At 32.7% G+C, this 24,243-nt stretch overlaps 1 protein-coding gene across 2 annotated transcripts in view; it reads left to right on the forward strand.

The window, feature by feature from the left end:
- Positions 1-24,243, forward strand: part of LOC142979314 (synaptotagmin-15-like) — a 90,495-nt gene that overhangs the window by 60,534 nt on the left and 5,718 nt on the right. For both annotated transcript variants that reach the window (XM_076124163.1, XM_076124162.1), the window contains exons 6-8: positions 17,972-18,060; positions 20,709-20,833; positions 21,893-21,986. In XM_076124163.1, coding sequence (XP_075980278.1) covers positions 17,972-18,060; positions 20,709-20,833; positions 21,893-21,986 — 308 coding nt within the window. The remainder of the gene's footprint in view (positions 1-17,971; positions 18,061-20,708; positions 20,834-21,892; positions 21,987-24,243) is intronic.

Here is a 24,243-nt window from a genome sequence, read left to right on the forward strand (position 1 = left end):
GAGAGGCTGAGGCTTGCCAGATTTACCTAGATTAAACTACAAGCAATGACAAATTTATTAAATAGGTAATACAAAGATCGCTCTAAAGTTTTATAAAATAAATAATAGTTGCAAAAGTCTAGAAGTTATATATTTTAATATAAAGTTTATATTTCGGGACCAAAATGGTATTACCTAGGCTTCAAATAAAGCCTTTAGTTTTCGTCATGACAACAAATATATTTAATCCAATTAATTTGGAAACCTTTGTTCAAACGCAGACACCGCCGCAATGGGTAGGTAGTTTATAATTCCTTGTAGGCCCATTACAAGCTTGTTTAATTAAGTAACGGTATAGCTAGCAATTCATTATGTTATGTTTAGATTAGATAGTTTGTGTGACCGGTGAGCGCAACTGGCTATGAAGCGCTCATACCCGGTCGGTAAACGATCAGTGGATTAAGTAACCCTCGGCGCAGTCATTCTGCAGAAATACGTGCTGTTAAGCGAAATTATTAATTGATATATAAAATTTGTTTTACTTTAATGTATAACGAATCATACTCAGTATTGATTCCCATATACCCATTATTAATCATAGAAAAAGAAAATCGAATTCCTCTACATTCTTACAATGTGTGCAATACACGTTTTGCCATTTACGAGGAGGCGAGACTACTGTTATTTCCCGGTCACGTTACCAACCCCCCTTTTTTATCTAAATCTGAGACTTCTATTCCTCAAAGGATTAAAAGTAAGCAACTCCACCAATCACGGTTATTCTTTACATTTCCTTTACATTACTTTACACTATAAATTTTATCTGCGAATAAATATTAATTCTTCATCCTAATCCACCATAAGTTTAATGACCCCATAACGGCTCTCCATATGTACTTAAGTCCTAATAGTTTAATGTGTTCCGGCACGAAGGGCTATCTCTAAGCAAATAGCGGTTATCCATCTAGGGATGTGGCTTAACCATGCGTGCAAACTTACTTAGCCATCGGATATTGATCGACCTAGGCTGGGATTAGCTATGTAACCGGCAAAAGTTGGAATAGATTTATAATAGGTATTTGAATTTGTTGAGATTGATCTCATTCTCGATGAATATGAAGGTATTCATTACGGATTTACAAACTAGAATTTGACAAACATTCTAGAATATTAAACTTCTTATAATTTGTTCACGTTGTTTTTTCCTTTTTTTTTGTCAGTGTTTGTTATTTGTAATAATCCTAGTACATATTCGCCACGGCTTTGTAATACCTGCAGCAGAGGTGTATGAAAAATATCCAAATTTTGTCCCATTTAATACTAGCGAGTGTTTTGCTTTATGCCACACTCCGGACACGTTTGAGACATAGTGTTCATCAGTTCCATAGTCTACTATTCTCACCAGTCGGGTCTGGTAGTTCAGTTTTATACTTTGGAGTTTAAAAAACAATTTTCAAGACAATCATTTGCTATTTTACGTGGTTTATCAACAAAAACGTCAATGGGCGGCACAGGAGTACCTAACACAGTAAGCACGTACCGGCCATTATTTAACCTATAAGGATACCAGATAGTATCAGTTGTCACTTCCCTTCTATTTTTGTTTCGTACAGATAATGCTGCACGTGTGAATCGAGTTTTTGTGGTAATAAAGTTTTGCTGCGTCAATGGATTCCGGCACTGACATTTGTTTAATGTTCAATAACATGTATAAATTTATAAATTCATACTTCAGAAGGTATGTTAAAACTCGGTCCCAAATGTTGTCAATGAAGATAACAAACAAACTTTAACTATCGAGCTTAAATACCATGGTAAGGTCTATAGTTATCAGATTTAATTATATAAACCTGTCTGTCTGTTACTCAATCACGCCTAAACTACTGAACCAATTTGTATGAAATTTGGTATGGAGATATTTTGATACCCGAGAAAGGACATAGGCTACTTTTCACCCTGGGGAAATGTTGCATTCCCATAGGAAAATTCAGGTGGCGGACGAAGTCGCGGGCAAAAGCTAGTATTGTATATGTTACTGTAAAAGCCCGATCTGTGGTAAATCCTTAGATTTTTCTGTAAAACCTAAGATTTACCAACTCTCAATGGTAAAAGTTCTATATGTTAATATATATCTATGACGTTAAAACATTTCTGACTGAATTCGTATCAAAAACACATTATTGCGATTCGCATGAAAATTTACTTTCAAATATATTCTCACCAATAATCGAACAAGTAACTCAGGCACAAATTTTAAAATATTTTTTACATTTAATATCAACTTTGTACAGTGCAGGAAGTTTGAATGGGCGTCAGTCATTAATTAAGAGTATGCTCTACTGGGCTATAAGTCCTAACTCGTTTTATACTTTGCTCGTAGCTCATCTGATACAATCTGACTTGGAAAAAGTTTTTAACTCTATCGCTATCCCATTATACGGATAGTTTGACCCTTCGTCTTAGCTTGTTAAAGACTTTACTAGTTATGAAAGATAAAATGTGGGTTTTAAGAAGAAATATGTATATATCACGACCAGAAGAAAATACAGCCAAGAATATGTCTACGGGTACATGCATTTTCAATCGTATTTTTTAATATAAGAATATTATTTCAAGTATCGAAATTTTTATAGTGTAAATTTACTTTGAAATGAATAAACAGAAGTCAAATTGCTGTTTTTATTTTATTTTTATAAATTGCTGTAGAAATAGAATATAACAGTGTTCACATATTTTTGTTAAACATTCTAATATTATGTGTGCTTGAACCGTAAACGCTTACGCAATGCAAACAACATTGTCAGAAACTTGTAAGAGTATAATCTTACACACATTAAGTTTGAGAGAATACAACCTAAGCCGAATAATATCCTCAATAGTGTAAGGATTGTCCAAGCACCTTTCTGTTTATTATCAAATGCTAGGATCAAACTATCTTAAGGTTGGGATAATACCAGTATTTAGTTAAAGTGTGCTTAGTTCCTTGATTCTTGAGCATAGGTAAAGCCTCAGGCCACTTGCGTTTTTTCTTTGTGGAGTTAAATCGTACGGGGAAATATCAAAGCAATCGAATGCCAAACACAAGAGCACTTGAGTAAAAACGTTTAAGGAAACGACACGAAGAGGCTAGTCAAGTGTAAACATACAAAAAAACTAGATTCTTTGTTTTAAGAACATTGCATTGGTTCTTTTGTCTTATTTTTTGATATTATTTACTGGTTTAGTTGGTAATGAATACGTGTGTCGCGCATACTAGAACTCAACTTAAACTATCGATTTTCCAATATTATAAGCGTCTAAAAATACATACAAGAAAGGTTTTAATCCTTTGAACTAGGTTACGTGAGAGCGTAGAAGCCGTAAGTTTTGTAAACAAGTACGTCTTATCCGTGGAAAACTTGTACCTGTACTGAGAGTAATCTTCTTGAAAGCGTTTTAACCACGACCAACTCTGCATAATGAGATCTGTGGACGAATGATAGCACATATTGCCTAATGTAGTTTATGCACCTGTGATAAAGTGAACTTTTGGAGTTCTTTTTTGTTACCATTGTTGTAAACGTAACCTTCATTTTACTCTTATGACCACATTTGTATTCTCTTGTCCGTAAAAAAGCGAAACTTGCATCGCACTGTATGTAGTAGTCCTCAGACGGGTAAGTCTGAAGTAAGAAAAATGGGTAAACTTTGCTATTTCTAGATTACTACTTATTTATTCTACCCGCTGCTGAGAATAGGCTTCTATTTGTCCATACCTAGATATTATGTATAGTCACTTGAAAAGCAACGATATTATACACACCATCTCCCAATTTATGGAGTATTACCCTTAAAACAAACAGCCCATTGAAACCTCATACGGTCCGTTTGGAATGCTGAAAGGATTTGTTCTAATGACAGCACAATCCCTTTTAATATACAGAGATGGCTCGGGTCCATGTAATGTTTAATTAAAATAATCAACGTCGACCCGTTCACACGTCAGACACCACAATAGGTTTATTACAACCGCGTTTTGAGATTTAGGCCACCTACGGAATAAGCAAAATTGAATTTATTTGAGGAAAATTTTACAAAGGGTTTATTTTCGTACAAAATAACTTTCGTTCTAGTGAGGTATTCATTACACTTTTATCGCCGTAACACTATTTAAAAAACCGCAAATAGTTAGTGTTGATACTATTCGTTTTTTGGTTGATACAATAGCATCTTTAATCTCATTTCCTGCATCAATTTTAGGCCTATTTTTATGTTCTAACATCAATTTAGGGATCATTTATTGTATTAACTTGGCAACCTTGAAGCAAATGCGAAAATCGTCGTCATGGCAACAAACAAACATGTTAAAGCTTTTGAAACGTTAATATTATGAGGATCTCTTCCCTGATTAATTATAGTTTCATGTTCGTTTGATCTTTACTATTAGCTCTATACCTATTATTATAAAATTAACGTTCATTATTACCACAAATGGTTTGTTAGCCATTAATGTATTTGACTGTAATAATATGTCAAATCTACTACTTTGTATGAAATGTTTAAGTATGTCATCATTTCTGTATGAAAATACGTGCATATGACGTCACAGGCTTGTGTTATTGTTGGAATCAAATGAATGACTTATGTGCTGTTTCTATTTGTATTCATTTTAAAATTCAACGTTAGAGAAGAAAGAACGAATATAGCTTAAACATTTCAAATGTCTGTTTTACCAGACGAGTGCTGGTTTGTTTTAGAAGCTATTAAATACCCAAACACAATAAATCTGATTTGCAAAGAGTACGCAGATGACTGTGTACTAGTCAGCCACATATAGTTAGCATCCCGAAGACCTGTTTTCAACATTTTGATTTACAAATAAAGAAATTTTCCCGTTTCATATGTTCAGACAGAAAAGATTATTCATTTTTCATGTGTATTTATATAACGGAAATAATGGGAAATGAATTTTATTTGTGCAGACGACGGGGCAATATGTATTATTGAGCGTATAAATGTGGACGTACTTGTATGAAGTGGTTAACAAAAATATTTTCTGCTTTATAATATAATATATAGGACAGAATCCTTTAGACTGTGGTATTTACTCATTTCAAAGGTAATTTATATTACGCGATTTAGTAATAATTTCGCTTAGTTATAATGTGATACGGACATTTGGACAACGGACAATATGTTTACAAATAGATTTTAAAACAATTTGATGAAAATATTTTTTTTTAATATAACCTAACTTTGATAGTCACACTAAAAGTCGGCAATGAGTATTATTTAGTCACTTTCTACAATACGAAACCTAGTTTACACCGTATTATTAGCATCTATATACATTATAGATATCAAAGTAATTGAAGGACTAAGTTTAAATGAACTGCCGAAACTAACAACAATGTTTCAATTCCACTCTGTATTAATATTCGCGTGTTTATTCAAAACAATATACTAACTAATTTTAATTAGTCAAACACATTCGACTGAAGTAACTTTTCATTACTGAATACTATATGAACACTGTAATTAATTCTAACATTTAGTACATACTGAATGTCATAAAATAACAATATTCGTATAATTTGTTTTAGACAGTTATCGTCAAATAGTAATTCCAATATTAAAATAAAAACTACAGCTTTTTTAAGTGAAAACGAATAAGTCTGTAACTTTTGATTGCCTCCGTGGCGCAGTAGTTAAGGTCACCACGCCGCTATCATAGCGTCGAGAGGTCGCGGGATTGATTCCCACACGGAACAATTATTTGTGCAATCCACAAACAGTTGTTTCGGGTCTAGTTGAACAAATCAAATGACAAAAACAAACAAAACAAAACGTAAAATACGTTGTACAAAACATTAATTAAAAATACATTGTCAATCGGCTTTCGATAAAGACCATAAAGCTCTCGGTATCATTAAACGGCTTATTTCGATGAGGCATTAACGTGTCCCCAATAAATAAACGCTCTTATAATGAAAGTATACAAGCGGTGAACACCGTTGCGATAAAATTCTGCACATTTGTAAATGCTTGACTGATTGCTATCGCATTTCCGTAAATGATTTTTTCATATTCTATGGTGGGTATCTTTTAACGCACATTGATGTAGTTGGAAAAAAGGTATACTGAAATTAAATGATCTTTTTTATTATTCAGCCCAATTCTCACCCTCTCTTGAGTATGGACGTCCCTCTCAGAACCGCTCTTTTTGCGATACTGCATTTGCCTTTAGCAACCTACATATATCATGATGTCGTCTAACCAGCTAGTCGGGGTAAACTTTTGTATTAATAGATTAATTCCTGTTGATTTTATTTTATACCAAACAATCACTTCCAGCCCATTTCTACTTTTTAAGCTTCATTTAAAAAAAACACCTTTTCTTAACATAATAATTATTGATGACTTTCATTATTAAAGACAGTAAAGCAATTGGAGGTGTGAATAACTAATAACATTAATACAATGTCTTAAGCTAATCAAATGTAAACTAGAGAATGTCATCAATTATTCACGTCAATTTTCATTATCCTCTCAGACTATTATTAAGTAGAGGGCAATAACCTGCTCCGAGTTGCCGTCATCATGACAATTTCGGTTAATCAATCAAACTGGGAATTATATCTTTATTAAAAGAAGACAGTTGGTTCAGTCTGAGTGAGAATTATATTCAGCACTGGGTCTCAATGGACTGATGAAAAGAAGACTTAGGTATTCATTACTCGCTGTGCAGTGCTTAAGGTTTTACCTACGCCAGTACCATTGTGTAGAAAGGTCGTAGGTTCAATACACATAACACGGAACAAATATTGTTGGCTTTCACAGAACGTTGTGCCCGGGTCTGGTTGTTTTATGTCCATTGTTTGTGCGACAACAGAGCAATTGACTGTGAGGAAGAAGTTCTTCTGAAAAACAATAAAAGATAATTATCATTACATATATTTGCCATTTAAAACAGTTCTTACAACAGTTAAAAATACCTATTATGAACTCAAACATGCACTAATTTCAAAATATTATTGAGTGACCTTTATCTTTTTCAGATACATTTATTCTGAATGTCAGTAAACTGTATTTTTCGCGTAGGTTTTTCTCCATTTCTATCAGTCTCTAAAAATATTCTCAGTATTTTTCAGTGAGTAGTGAAAGCACCTGTCTATATTTCAGTTGATGCATCCTCGTATATGTTCCTCGTACCTATTTCTCGCTTTGGAAAGTTATTTTTTACTACTTTTTTGTGATGCAAACCCGTCTGGATACAAGAACTGTATAACAAACAAATATTTTTCTTACTTTTATAAGAAACATAAAATCTCTAATAACTAGACAGTTGGGTAGGCTAAAACTGAGGATTATTTTAAAAATTATGTATGCATTCAAATAATACTAATACCAAAACTTGAATGGATATAATTTTGTTAAGCATTCACATGAAACTACTGAATAAATATTGTTTAATTAAACCTCCTATTAAAATACTCTATAAATCTTCCCAAACAAAAAAAAACTGACAGAAGCTAAAAATATTCGCAAAACTTTACATCATATTCAAAACATATCACGTATTATCTATCAATTTATCTTTACAAGTCTTGTATTTGCTCTAGTTTACAACTCCCTTGCTGCTCGGCTAACTTCAAGGAAGCGCTTGTATTAGTCCACGGCTATCAAGCGACAAACTACTTGCCACTACTTATCCTTTATCGCGAAGTTTAAGCTGTAAAGTTATACTGCATATAACTTACAAATAACTTTAGCTAAACTCGGAAGGAAAATAGGACGATAGTGTAAACTGTTTGGTTGCTGGTTCAATAGTCTATCAAAGACAGTATACTGTAATATAAAGTACTCAGAATCTAGTTTCAATTTAATCATAGTCATGACGAATACATATTTTTTTTTTAAATAAAATAAAAAACGGCACACGGGTACTACAAAATTTTAGTATTGTAATTTTTTTCTTATATTTCTTTTCCTTATTCCTATTTTTGTTTTGTTAAAAGCCACAGTAGTGTGAAAACAAGACTTTTAATTCTTTGAAACTTTGAACTATGAACTTCATTTGTATTTCGTCAAGACCTTTCAAATGCCTACCCTACAAGAATTAGGCACAAAGTAAGAAAACCATGAAATATCATGAATTACAACAAAATATTATTCTATTTATATTGTAACCAGATACGACAAATAACCTTGAAGATATATTTACGAAGAGATAGCATTAATTTCATTTGCGTGTACATAATTCAATATTTGTTCATTATACTTCAATTAGCCGCGTTTCCATTTCGGAGACATCTAAAAAGGGACATAAAATATTCAATGGTAATATTCGCTCGTACATGGAACACTAATTATTTTAAATTAAAGTACTTAGGACTAAGCATTCGTAAATTTGTTTGCTATACAGTTTTAAAGCGAAATACATTCCTTTGTTTTACGCACTTATATTTTAAAATACAATTGAATACTTTGTCAGTAGATATAAACTCACATTAATATTTCCTCTGTCGTATTATCACAAAAATAGAACATAATTGCCTATAAACGGAAAACGTTTAGAAAAAGTCGTAGAGGCTGCTACGAAGCTACGCCGTAGGCAGCTACGTGACAAGATTATTGTAACTGTCTACGCATTAACTTCGTAGGCCTTGCGCTAATGTAATATTCTGTTCAATTTGTATTAAGATTTAGGAAACTGTGTATTTTGTGAGAAGAAAAATACAATTTAATTGTCAGTTGATTCGTGTCTTGGCCAAAACTTTGGTGCCTAAATTTTGTACTGACATACTTTGGAATATTTCGTGAAATATCCTTGAGCGTCGTATTAGAGCAAAATCAGTTGATTGATAGCTATATTATAAGTCCTGTTGAAGGCAGTCTCCGGAGGTATTTACAATTGAAAAAAATATCGATTCCCTCTGTGTGTTGCAGTAACTTCGAGACTATTCTTTTCTGAAAGCCTGATCAACGTAAACATCTGTTGACAACTGTAAACCACTATTTAATTTAATGAGTACGTGTCAATAAACAGTAGTCATTGGAAGTTGTAGTTATTGTAACTGTCATGCTAGTATATTATCCATCTTACCAATCTTTTAGAAATCGAGAATGAGTAAAATACATTTAATTGAAAGACTTGTTTTGATATCCACCTCTTATAATAAAACTAGCTGACCCGCGCAACTTCGCTTGCGTCACGTAAGAAAGAATGTGGGTCATAATTTTCCCCGTTTTTGTAACATTTTTTGTTACTACTCCGCTCCTAATGGTCGTAGCGTGATGATATATAGCCTTCCTCGATAAATGAGCTATATAACAGTCAAAGAATTTTCCAAATCGGACCCGTAGTTCCTGAGTTTAGCGCGTTCAAACAATGATACAAACAAACTCTTCAGCTTTATAATATTAAGTTTAGATATATATTACGTTTTTCAATATTGAATCATATTTATAACAACTCAATTTTATTAACTGGCAGTTTACGTTTCATCGAGGAGACACCAAACAAACCAATTAAACTCGTTCAACGGACGATTCCTGGAACCTTTTTGGGGAAGCCTCTGAATTTAATCCACGCTTTTAAAATGTGAAAAAAGACTCCAATTTGAATATATTTTTTTGTAAAAATATCAAGCCTATTTTTATACACTCTGAGTGGGAAAAATTTAAAATTTTATTAAAATGTACGTATAATAAAATAAGGGAATTAACGCGAACACGCATTTTATCTTAAAATGCCTAACGCTTCGGTGCAGGTTGCACTCGCCGTGGTCGCAGGCTGACTGTTTATACATTAAACATGCAACGCAAGAGTTTAAAAGTTTATTAAAATTAATTTCTTCATTATATATAAGAAGCGAGGTTATGGCAATACTGAGTTCCGGACTGTCGATGTATTACTAAAATACACAAACAATTACGAGATTCAATGTAGAACCTATCTGCTTTCTGCCTTGGTGTCCACAGCCGTTTAACCAGTGCCAAGTCAAGAAAATTAATGTTAAAAATAACAATAATTATAATTGAAAGGTTCCAGACTAAAGGATTAGGGATAGTAATTAAAACCGCTAAAGCTTTGATTAAACGTAAAATTGAAACAAAAATACATTTTGTTAAGGTATAATTCTAAGCCATCATTATTGAATAAGGGCAAAGGAGCGATTTTATTTAAATTAAAAATTACAGCCCGCAAATGATGGTTAAGGATAGATTGAAATAAAATGTAAAACATTGACACGGTAATGTTATTCTTCATTAAATTTATTGTAAATGTACACAAACACTTAGAGTTTTGTAAAAAGGTAAAACTAATGTGTGAATACTTTGAGTCTTTCATAAAGCCAAATTTCAAATATAATGCAATAATTAAATCAATAAGATTTACCATACGGATAAATATTAATTTATTCATACGTAACCTTAATTTGCTTAACATTTCGCAAATGCATTTTGATCGATGCAGGGGGATCGAGAATTTAAAACATTTGAACTCGATAGCACCCACTGTACAGAATCTCTTTAGCAGCTACTTCATAACTTCATTGATAAACGTGTTTTGCTGGTAACATTTTAATATACTTTAATGTAACGAAGGTGTCGAATAGTTGAATATTAAATGTGTCATAATTAATTAGTAGGCTACATTGTATTTCCGCATACAACATTGTGTAAAGGTAATTAAGGTAATTAACATGACTGATTATCGTTGGCAGATACGTAACACGAAATACGCGTAGACTGAAATAATACATATGTATTTTTAGTTCAAGATTAAAGGTTATAAGATGTTTCGTTACCTACAAAATGTGTAAATAAATATTAATTTCGTTTGTGATTAAGTTAAAGTTCATCGAACCTTCTAAAACGGGATTTCTTCCCAAAATATTTGTGTTAAAATCAAAAGAATTTACTGAATAAGATAGTTTGTAGAAATCTTCATGTATTAAACATAAGAAAGAATACTACAGCCGCTGATTCAGACTCTAATAAATAAATAAACATTCGTCGTTTTAGCTGCTCCTTTAGCCGCACTTTCTGTGTAATTTGTCGTTCTGGGAATACTGAGAATAATAATTATGAGTTGAAATAGTTCTTACTAACACTTTAAAAGAACATCTTATTAAATTTTAAATACCAGTTAATCAAGGATGATGTTTAATATTTAATTTGCGGAACAAAAACAAGAATCGTTTAGTCACTTCAAAGGTTATTCTTTTCAAAGATTTCCTTTAAATAATAAGGTCTGTCCAAGAACAAAGTGTAAATTGCCTCAATAACAACGTTATAAACTGAAATTCAGTCACGGTGTTTCAAACTCCTGATTAACTTATAATTGCTTTTGTGTCGATTCACTTAATAAATTGACCAAGAGAATGTTGGGTCACGCAAGGTACGAAGTTCCGCTGTAATCAAGGAAAAGTAGGTAGGTATATTTAAGATAGCTTGGTTGTGATGTAAGTTTAGAAGATGCTTTATTTATAAAATAATATATACTGGGAGTACATTATCTACAAACTTGGAAAGTAATTTTATCTCAACATAAAAATAATGTATTCGTACAATCGTATAAACGCCGAAATCAATTAGTTATATAATGTTATACGTTATAAATAATTTTTAATATGTTAAATAATGTTGATAGATTTTAAAAACTTTAGTAGCATGCTTATTAGATAGGTAAAAAATAGCACCATTTGTATTCACCGTTTTAAATGTTTCTCAGGAAGTCTTTTTTACGTTCACTACGTACCTACTTCTTGCGTCATTCCTAACTCTGATCCAAAAATGTTAATAATAAAACACTCAAGACCCAATAACACTGCCAACCTACTCCTAAAATCAAATACGAACGAATATATAATAAAAAAAAATAATCGCATGTCACAAAGAATAAATGTAATTTATGAATAACATCAAAATATTTGTCATACATACATTTATAACTGTTTATTCGGTAAAGTAGCACTCCATTATTTCCCTCGGGTTGGGGTAAGGGCCTGTGACAGGTGAATAGACAACATCCTCTTAAACGAAGAACACCCAAGTATACAAGTTCAGTGAACAGTGCTTGAGACGCGTTTGTTAGTGGCCAGTAATACGTCTAGTAGTTGGGTACCATAATTAGTCCTACTAATATTATAAATGTGAAAGTTTGTGAGAATGTATGTATGGATGTTTGTTACTCTTTCACGGAAATACTACTGAATCGATTACGATGACATTTGAAAGGGTTTCCACGCGGACGAAGTCGCGGACGAAGTCGCGGGCGATCTCTAGTAGTTTATATTTCACTTGGCTATGTATGTTATTAATCACATAAAGTAGATCTTTTCTTGCCTTTGTCTGAACGTACGCGTGGCTTGAAGTTGTTTTTCTTTTGAGCCTAGCCTTTCTCCCAAACTATGTTGGAGTCGGTAATCTCGGCAAGCGTAGCTTAACCTCAGAGAACGATCCCCGCGGCTATTGTTAACTGAGTCACGAGCTTCGCGTATAAATAGCGTTAAGAATGCTGATGATAATTGTCTATCCGACCGGTAAGGTTGACGTCTTCAATCGTGATATTCATCTTTCAAAACATAAAAGTTTACACTTTCTCTTTCTATAAATGAATCACATCCTTTCTTTTATAAAGTGAGGCCGGAGGCGACAATCAATAATAATATGTGTAAAAGTTAAGTCAGTTAGCAAATATTACAAATAATTACTGTTTATTAATTTCGAATCCAACACCAATTAACAGAACAAAAGTAGCCCAATACAGTTATATTTATTCCGAACACATTTTGCACTGAGTTAATTTGATTCATTTTAATAATTCTCGCACCACAATTTTGTATAAACATTATCATTTTCGAGACTTTGTTTCTCACGGCGCACAGCGGTTTGAGATTTAACGTAAAACCTCTCATTAGCTACATTGTATAAGAACCAATTAACGATGGAAATGTATCGTTGAGATCTTTTCTGATCTGACAAAAATAACAAAAACATTAAAAATATATACATATTTCCTTTCAGATAAGTCTACGCCCAGCGGCTAAATGTTTATACAATTCGGACGTTGACAGTTTGAGATAAAAAAATATTTTGTTACGCAGTTTACCCTGAAGCTTAAGTAAAAATGAACTATAAATATTTTTTATACAAATGTTGCGGAACCTTTTGAAAGGAAAAGTCTGAAATAGTTTACATCAAATTAATTTATCTTTGTTTGGACTTATAGTACTTTTGTAGGATGTTTTATTTATTATCTGCACTCACATCCTACTCCTATCAACTGTCGACATCCAGCTAGCTACCGAGAAATATTGTATGAAAACCACGTCAGCGTCTGCAGCGGGCACCGTACAAACTAATTATTCTGCAGTGCTTTTTAAATGCCAAACTGTCGATACTCGATAGTACTCAGTGTACAAAATCGGGCTAGAAAACAAAATGTATTATGTAAAGTAGGGTGGTCCAAAAAAATTTTTTTTTAGTTATCACTTTCGCCACGGGCTTAATTTGTTACACGTATTTGAAATAATAACGTTGCAAAATTTGAACAAGGTAGCTTTAGTGGAAGTGGGTGCTCAAAGCAGTTATACTTTAGATTTTTTTGTGAAAAGTGCAAATTTTTCTTTCACTGTTATAGGTCTTTTTTGGGTATTAAACTAAGCTAATTCATTATATATATGACTGTTTAAGTGTTTAAAACTAAAAAATATATTTAAAAAAAGTGTTTTGTTACATAAAATAGGAACAAAATATGTTCAATAACTCGACAAAACCACGATATTTTTCTTTTGGGTTGTTGAGATGTGGAACCCTTATCAAGGCTCAATCAACATCTTACTCTTCGGCAAGTTTTGCTTCTTTATCACCACTTAATTATTGAACATATAAATTTGATAAATTCTGCGCGCGGTCTTATTGAAAATGTGGTGGAAATATGGAAAAAATCGGGAATTTCGACAAGACAATTAGACCATTGCATAGAGAAATTTATTAAAAATCTTCATAATTATAGTCATAATCACTGTGCTTTGGTCAGTCAAGCTCTCCTCAAATACCACTATTCAAGAGATTCAGTGATACATGGGAGACTTTTTCGAAAAAGCAGTATGATAGTCTGATTGATAATTCGGATACGGAAAATTTCGCCCTGAACACACTTGAGACTCTTACCATCGTAAAAGCTGGGGAAAAACAAGTTAGCGATTACTACAAGGAGTTAATTGAACTCACTATGATCGTTTGAACAAACCACCTTCTAAATTCATTGGCTGGCCCCAGGTCCAATACACCACGCTCGATGGATGTCTAAATTGAGTTATGCTATGAAGATTTTTCTTTTCAGGCATTATTTACACAGACAGTTATTGTACAAATAATTCCTTAAAAGAATAATCTAACTAATTAAAAGTTAAGAACAGCTAATAGCTCGATTAATTAGTTTTGGTGCTCATAAATACACCAAGACTTGTATTGAAATGCCTTTAAAAACAGATGCACCAAGAAATGACTTGTACGATGCCATTGATTTTGAAATAAGTAAAGCTGCAAGGAAGGTCTTAAAGCGTCACCTGTGGTATTTGCCAGACGAACTTATTATCTTTGCTCTGTTTTCCGACAAGCTTTTTTGTGGCGAGAAAATGGCCACAGTTCATCAAATGAATGCTGATCGTAGTTCTCGTCCAGAACGAGGTGACAGTCGTTAACTGTCATTTGATACACATTATATATATACTTTTGCGTCGGAAAGTTCGCTAAAAACAGATTTTCTACTAGATTTAAGGACTTTTTCTTGCAATTACCATCTGAGGTTTGGAATGAAAATGCTGATTATCTTTAAAGCAAAAGTTGCATAATTGCTTGTTATTAAAGAGGCTGCGGTAGGGGGTGTGAAACTATTTGAAGACTACAATAGCTTGCTCACTAAGGACGAGGAAGAAAAACAATATATTATTACATTTAGTTGAAAAAAAACATGCAACTTGTGTCTACTGAAACTTCTAAAAAGGAGTTAACTAACTCAGTTTTAGATTGATCATAAAAGTTTTTACAATAACATAAATTAGTTTTTGCTTTGATCATTCATTTTATGTGCCTTTTAACTACTTATTACAATAAAAAGTCTTACTTTGATGTACCTGTAGTGAAATGTATGCTCATACCCTTTTTGGATATTTTACTAAAATTTTAATATTTTCATCGCCGTTGAGCATCCACTATTACATAAGATAGAAAGCTGATTTTTTAAATATATAATAAGTATGATTGGTGTAACAAAATGGGAGGGTGGCGAAACTTCTATTTGAAAAAAAAAAAATTCCCCTATATCGGTGGACCACCCTAATGTAAAGTCATGAATTAGAGGCTAAACATTCTCTTTGATTGAATCACTCAGTAGTTTCTAAATGTTGTTACTGCGTAAAACTTTCTTGTGTTGATTTATTTATCTCACAAACCACTGTAAACTTGAGGTTGAGTCCCAGTTTGAAACTCTTGATTAACTTTTAATTACTTTTTTAGTAATCCACTTGAGGTATGGCTTGAGGTGAAATGTTAAGGTTTTTGTGAAATATTTTTATAGGCATAGCTATAAGAGTTGCCTAACAACTTTATATTTTTAAAACCTCTTTATTACATAAGCTTAAAAATCTGGTGGAATTAGTTGGAAATAAAAAAATCGATCAATGTGAGACTGTTTTTGACGACATAAGTATGCATGATTAATGCATAATAATATAGGTTTTTTGTTAATATAGGTTTTATAGAGTTTTAAAGCTGACTGAAAATAGAACGAAAGGTTTTTATAAAAGACACAATATTATGAACAAGGTCACACATTATTATGAACTTTAAAAAAATATTACTGTATACTTACCATTCTATAAAAACTAGTCAATCAAAGCTGACAGTTTGCAATTTGTTATCGTTCTAATTGATTAGTGCATTGATCGTTATTCACATGTATATTACGTTATTTATGTCTATTATCTATATCTATCTAACTATATCTTCATTTTGCAAGCTAACAATTAAATGAATATTGATTTACATCTAACGTCGGTATTGGAATATAGGAGTTTCAGAGAAATTATAATTACAGTTTGCCAGTGCAGATATTATACCTGGAATTCCGCGCTTCCTTAGTTTAAAGTAAACGTCGGAACTGCTAAATACATGCTATTAAATGAACTCCCACGCGGCGTTGTGGCAAAATATATTTAGATCAAATAAAAATGCATATTTTATTTCAACCTCATATAAGATAACTTGAAAAATATGTTGTTTAAAGAAATGATTAAGTCTATTTATATATGTGGGTTGATTGATAATATACCTGACAATGTACCCAATGTGAGATAATCCCCATTGCACTAAATGACTGAAATAATAAACATTAATAAAAAATAATATGATAGTCAAATTGTTAGCCTATTTCGTCTGCTTGAAAGAAGTAAGCAACGTTTAATTAAAATCCGTTCAGTTTATTCATCCAAAGTGTCGAATTTACAATAAACAAACAGATTTACTATGTAAATAATACTCATAACAAGGACTTAACTTATTTTTCCTATTCTATTTACCTGTATTGGTTTACATAAGCACTTGTTTCTTGACAAATCGATTGCAATATTCTCCCAAAATTGACATAATGTTTACGTACTTTACGTCCTCCAAACGTAAGCGTCGGTGTATTTTCGGCGTTATTCAATTCCGTGAATTTAACCTACATGTTATATTGGTACTCGTTGTAAATGTAGGCCAAGTTCTTTTCGTACAATATACGAGAAATTATATTAAATCAATTTAATTAATAGACCAAATATATTTTGATTTTGTCGTGAAAGATCTTGAAAGACGTTTGATTCATCATAATATAAAATTTGGAATCAAATGAATTACAGCGCTGGATTAATAGCTGGAACTATTTGACAGCTTTACAGCAATAAAATTTGTTTTGAAGATGTCGGCACAATTATGGTGATTCCTGTATCCCGACTGTAATCATTATTATCAACCCGAGTAAAATGATCACTTTCTGATGTAATTATGCTTGTGTAAATGTTTTTACATAATACAGAAAAGAGCTGCCTTATTTTTTACATTACTGCAAAATTTTATTTAATTAATTAAATCACCCTAAAATAACACGCAAGTAAATGTAACCCCTTTGTTAAATAAGGGAACGACTGTGTGTAATGATGAATGTGAACATCAAACCATAAATTAAAAATACCTACCTGGCATTCTCATGCTACTATTTTAATTAAGTCACGGTTATAAAAAGTAGGTTTTACGGTTAAAATAAAAATACACTTCAACAACTCAGTGATGTCGATTAAATTTGCATTAAATTTATAACAATTGAATGGTTTTATTTTTTTATAAATATCTGGTGAAAAATGAAATAAATCCATGCATACAACCCGGTATAAAACCATAAGACGATTAAAAAACTTTAAAAGGCAAATTAATAATCTGCATTAAACAAAGATATTATTCTTCAAGCAAGAATACAGTTTTGTATATCTTGAAAATATTAACATCTGAATAGAGTCGCAATTCTTTGATGTCGGAATAAATATAAAAGAAAAACTTTAAAGAATAGCATTTTTCGACCATAAATATTAAGTAAATGTAACGATATGAATGCTAAAGGAAAAGTCCTGCGGGCATTTTCCCTCGCGTTAATTGTTATAAATTGCGTTGCGTGGGAATTGCTGCAAGCCCGCTTATTCATTTGTATCGTCTGAAAACAACGAGCCTTTAAATAGAATGCAAGTTTGCAGCATAAATTACCCTAATTATAATATTTTCAACAAATATATTATGTATTTTCGATTTATAATAATTTTTTCTACAAATTAATATGATAGAGGTGGAAATTAATATCATAATTACTTAACCGCGAGGTTTTGGGTTTGTAAGCCTCTTTTACTGTTTTGGATGACGAGGATTTATATGGTTAGCTCATTTGTAAGAACAATGTTTTTCTTTGTTACAGCAAACACCGCCGATCTAGGAGTGCTGGACCCATCGCTTTACAAATCTGATTGCCTCGATGAAGATCTTATGTGGCCTGAAGGACATGTGGTAAGCATTTTTAAGTTTAAATAATATCAGAATTACATTTTAAATATCAAATATCTTGGGAGTAAAGTAGCATTTTTCACCAACAGATAAACAATAAAATATCACTTAAATTTCTTCAGCTATTTATAAATTTCCATTCAGCAATATATCAACAGAAAATATTGTGTACATTTTTTTTATGAACTTGGCCGTATTACAATCCCGTGCATCTAAACACGACACAAAAATTATTTCCAGCTTTTTGAGATCGAAGTATATTTTATTGGAAAATTTAACTTTTTAGATCAAATCATCTTTTAGCGAGGACGTGAAACTGGCTGTTATATCGACGCAGATCATGTGGATTATACGCTCCATTAACTTTTCGTTAACTTTAGATTATGTTCCAAGATATATACGCCTTTTTAAAAACCTTTACATAAAACCGATACACGAACATAAATCATGAAACTGCACTTGCTTCTTAAACAGTATTTATTATTGCACGAAAACCCCGCAAAGAAAATTATATTCAATTGAATCATAATGTACTACGTACCAAAACATTGCGCTTATTATATTATCTGTTAACCCTCAAACTACCGTAACATATTCTTTCATATTCACGTTCCCCGCTGTGAAAGCATATCGTAAAAGCGACAAAGTCCTTCATAAAAGCTAGTAGGTACGCTCGAACCTCATTCTGAACTTTGTGGGACGCTGATTAGTTTACCGCTTAAATCTTATTACGCGGCGCTTGAATTGCAAATATCAGAACAGAATAACAGTTCACAATCACGTAGTTTTACAAATTCAATTTTATCCTTATTTAATTGAACTGAAAACATTTTACTGGTGTTTTGAGAAGCTTAGAGTAGATGGCGCTCACCGGCTGATAAGGGATCTGTAGGTTAAGATACCCTTGGTGCTGTAGATGAGTTGTTTGAAAAGCACTGAACTGAGCGTCTCCGTGCTTCAGATAGCATGATATAAGTCATTCCCAGTTGTTGTCAATAATAATTATTGCCGTTCGGGCGCTGAAATGCATTCAGGCGGATATTACAACTAAAAATAGTGATGTTTTATCCCATCTTGTTGTTTATTATTTTTCTTGACATTTATGTAAAATATATTACATTTTAATACACTCAGCTCGAGTGAGCAAAGTAGAAGCCCTTGCCAACTCGTGCAACACTTAAAGTGCACTGGAGTGCATGGCGAAGTTCTTGCAACAGCGCCCTCTCTCTCATTATATTAGAAACTTGAAGTTAAGTAAAACGTGCTTGCAGGTGCACGTCTTAGTTGAACATCGTACCAAGAAATAAGTGAATATTCTTTACAGCAAAAGGTACCTACAACATAAAATTTTGTAATACAAATTAGCTACACGCGTCAAAGATATGATAGCACTTTTAGAATAAAAGTCAAAGTTGAATTCCAAAACAAAGACACAGCTCATTACCCCAACATAATACTGGGCTTACCTGATTATGGTGTATTTCTAATCAGTAAAACCTAACGTAAGGTTGAAATATTCCGTCAACAAGTCGGACTCGTGGGCGAATTTACTGTCCCTTATGAATATTTATGTACTTTGCGTTTAACTTTTACTGTTTTCACGCTCCATTCTTATAGGAACGACATTAAAATTTATAGCCCCCAGCTATAAAGATTTACTCTCCTTTAATGGAACAAGAGTCCGGTTCATAACAACCCAAGCTTCATTTATTTTTGTATAAGAATAAGGCCCTCGTCAAAAGAAAACGATTATCTTGTTATCACAGGGCAGATTGACATTTTATATAATCATATTTCAAGCTTAGGCGGATTTGAAGCGCCCTTATATTTCATCGTAATAAATTAGTTAAGACGTTAGCAAAATGTTCGCAAACATACAAATGATCAAACATCTCAGTTACATTCTCTTTGAAAACAAAATTATGTTCTACATTAATCAACCTTAACAAACAATGTCTGCAAACACAGCTCAGACATCTTTAGGATTAAGACCTTTTCACGTTCAATAACGTCTTAACGCTAATTTGTCCCTTTCACTTCGCACCCTTTATAATCCTATCCCTGTGTCAGCTACGTATGTGTATACCCACTTTAGCTCCTTCAAATGCTCCTATACTTGAAAACGTATTTCAATGTAAGCGGATAAGTAGAGACGCCCACCCGTTTTAATTTCGTGTAAAAGTGACACGTTTTTACGATGGCCCGTATTTGATAGCGCGTACGAAAACGTAAATTGTATACCGTTGTACATACGGGCACAACCGACGGCAAACTTTTCTCATTCACAACTTTAACTGTTCTTACTGTACGCGTAAAAGTAACTCCAAAGACAGTTCTCGTCCTTCGTAACTTTAATTAAATTAAGATTTGAGCCATCAAAATATTTCTTCAATGAAACATAAAAGTGAGCCCGTATTTGTACAGCCGAAACTAATTCAATTAAGACATCTTTCTACCAATGTATATTTTCAATAACAAAATAAATGACCAATCCCGAAACAACTGCGGATTCCATTTCAATTTATGTGTATTGAAAGCGGGGATCGTAAAATGAAATCGCCGTTGGATGCGAAAGTGAATGTAGCGTAAATCGTAGGGCGTCATTGATATGACGTGTCGCCTTAATTGACCTTCTATTTTAATTTCCCTAGGGTCGAGTGTGGTTCACTCTGAAATACGAGGCGGGGACGGAAAGGCTACAGGTGCATATTATAAAAGCGAAACATCTGCCTTCCCGCACCCCCGCGCTGGCCAATGCGTGTGACCCGTACATCAAGTAAGTGATTGTGGCGCACTAATGTAATTAATGTTTACGCCCTCGCGGCGCGGTTTTGAGCAGTTCCAGACACAAATTATACTGTTGATTTATTACTTATTTTATTGTTAACGAACTCAAATCAAGCTACTTGATCGCACCAACGAATTTCACACTCTTCTAGATTCAGATTTACGTTAGAAAATATTTTTTTTATTCGCCTAGTTAGTTCCTTCGAAATGGCACCTCTAACTGTAGATCTATTGAACAAGAAATACGAATAAATTACATATTTTTATCTGAATCTAGAACAAAAAATAAAAAAACATTATTCTCATCACGTATCGACGGAACTGCGTAAAATTCGGTCGTGATTTTTCAGCACTTATCTTGATCTTGTTCATTTTTAATGAGAAAATTATTGTTTCTCTCTGTGGGAAACGTTTTACGTCATCAACGTATTTTTTAATGAAACATTGTTATTGGAAGCACGATTGTTCTTGCGAAACATAATTAACGTTGTGTGCGCAGAATAAAGCCAGAAATATATCGGCTTATTACAAAAGTTGATTATTGGATAAGCCGGGGTTTGTGATGTCATGTCACATGACGTGGATTGGGGTGTATCTGTTTGTTAAGTATTGTAATAAGTAAATAGAAATGTTAGACTTATGGTACATACCCTCAGTTACTTTTTGTGGAGCAACAAAAAGAACACGATACCAATTTATAGATAACATTATCTCACTGTTGGTAAAAAGGCTTAAGACGGCAATAGATTTACATTTCTTTTACCGGTCGCCCACTTTCTTTTGGAAAAAAAGCATCGCAAGAAGTGACATTGTATTAATGTACCTTTTTAGCCAAAATGTGTATTCATTTTGCAACGAATTTGTCATACAATTTTCCTAACCAAAATGCAGCAATTTCACAACCCAAGTGACTTTGAAATGTTACAAAGTTGGACATCCAACTTTCCTTTACAGATTAAGTCAACGAGCAAAGCAAACGGCATTGTTTACCGTTTGTTGGGTTTGTTTGAATTAGAACAATGGTATTAATGTAAAGTGAACTTGCCAGGATCCAATTGATGCCGGATGAGAGGAGGGTGCTCCAGACCAAACAAAAGAAGAAGACTTGCAACCCGTTCTTCGATGAAACGTTTGTTTATCAAGTGAGTTTACTTTAACACTTTATTTTGTAATGAAAAATGTACACGTTTTACTTCATAGATCCGAACGGATTTTATTTGAGGTATTTGAAAAACGGTGAACATATATTATAAATGGGACAGATTTTACATTAAACTGCGCTTAAATTATGAATTAAATTCAATTTAAATTTTAGACTACATACATCATTTTTACAATTGATAATTTCATTTCAATAGTTTATTCAACGTCTGACCCTGTCCTACCCACTGTTTTTCTACTACTATTGCTTTTAATAAAAATAAATAGTGTTATTTTTAAGTTAAAATATATTTTTATTCGGCTGACACGGCGATAAAAGGATATAAACGTGAGCTTTCAACATCCATATACCTGAGTCGTAAAACTCATGAAAAATACAAAAAGAAAATACAGACATTATTTTATTATTTTCACAGTCAGGCTTAATCAAACTGAAAAAGAAAATGAACAGCAAAAATAAATATAGAAAAATACATTTTACAATTTTGAGAGAACCACTTAACCCATTGTTGTAACAAATCGCTATGTTTTCAAGTTTTCACAGTTTGCGCTTTATTTGCTTTCTTTTCATACAGTGGCTCGTAATTTTAAGTGCGCAAACTACACGTAGGTTGTATTCAGACTCAAATAGAACACTATTTACAAAGGTTATAAAGCACGTCTGAACTAAAATAACGAGACTTGGTAAACTTGCGGCCTGCTTTATTTTCGCTTATATTTGCGCGTCTTATTAAAATATCATATTTCAAAAATCATTAAAAATTTGTAAGACCTCTTTACTTTTATCTTACAAAACAAAAGATCTTTTATTTTTCTACAACGAAAGAAGGTAACTGAGAGTTCTTTATGAAAATAAAACCTTTTTTGATATTTTTTAAGCAATGTTTTCCTGTACATAACGAAGGTTAACAAAATAAATTAAAATAAAGGCTCAATCTCATTAATTTTTTTAACATGATTTGTAAAAATCTTAATACAAATATACGGCTAGGAGCCAGTTCATATTTTATGAACTATTTTTAAATAAACTAACCGTTCATTCAAATGCATGCTATCCAGTAGCGCGGTCTTATGCGGTCGATACTATACAGTTTCGGGAGCTTGACATTTAAAATCTACCACAAAAATAATTCTTTTGGCGCCCGCTAGAGGCGCTGATCAAGTTTTCATACAAAATTTTTCGAAAGTGGTAAAGAATCGCGCTACAGGAATGGTGAAACCGGGTTTTAGTATCGTGAAACAGGAAACTAGTGTGTGCTGCCAATTTATTAACAGAGCTGCTATTTACAAGCATCAATTGTAATCATCCGGACTACATGCAGCGAGAGCCAATGAGTAAATATTTGAACGCGGAAATTTGTCGGATATCGTATCTCTTTGATGAGACTAATTAGTTAATGGACATTTAATATTGACGTGATATAGTATTAACATTTGAGATTGATTTTGATAACTTTTTACAAGTTTATACTTTGCATTTCATAAAACTGTAGAAGAAATTAAATACCACTATCGACTACAAGAAGCTATGGGTGTTGTATAAAAAACTGATGAGTATTTCGAACGTATTCCTGGAAATTTATTTGTTCTAAGTAATTTTAAAGACACGATAGTATCGAATATAAAAAAAATATATAAATTGTTTCCTGAGAATCTTTGTGTGAATCAAAAAATATTTACTTTATTACCATGTTATCTCATTAAATAACGACAAACGAAATTGACAATATTATTATTACTGGAACTTACATTCACCCGATCGGTAACACGTAACAGGGAGTCCCGCGTCACGTAAAGGATTTACCACGAACCCGACATTGGGAGCCTAATCCGAAACTATCAAAGTTATGGCACCGCCGCGCCTCAATCATTTACAACCACACAACATTTTCTTACAAAACAAATCCCATTCGAATCTCATATGGAACTCCGTGGAAACTTTCCTCATTAAGCTTCATCGTTGAAATTCCTGAATCGTACGCGTTTAATATGAGTTTAAATCTGTTTCTGACAGACGGATTGCTTGATTAGTCTCGTAATTCGTTATGTGAATTCTTATTGTTGAATGTATATTTGAGTCGGAGCTCATTGTGTAACAAACACGAATAAATATCTTTTTTATTTTGCGATACATAGCGTGTTCAGCAATATATCAACATAGATGAAAAACAACAACATAGATGAAAGACGTAATATTAACAGTGCAATTACCTACACCAAGAACTATCGAATATCAAG

This window comes from Anticarsia gemmatalis, chromosome 16, assembly GCF_050436995.1.
Source record: "Anticarsia gemmatalis isolate Benzon Research Colony breed Stoneville strain chromosome 16, ilAntGemm2 primary, whole genome shotgun sequence".
Classification (NCBI taxonomy): Eukaryota; Metazoa; Arthropoda; class Insecta; order Lepidoptera; family Erebidae; genus Anticarsia; species Anticarsia gemmatalis.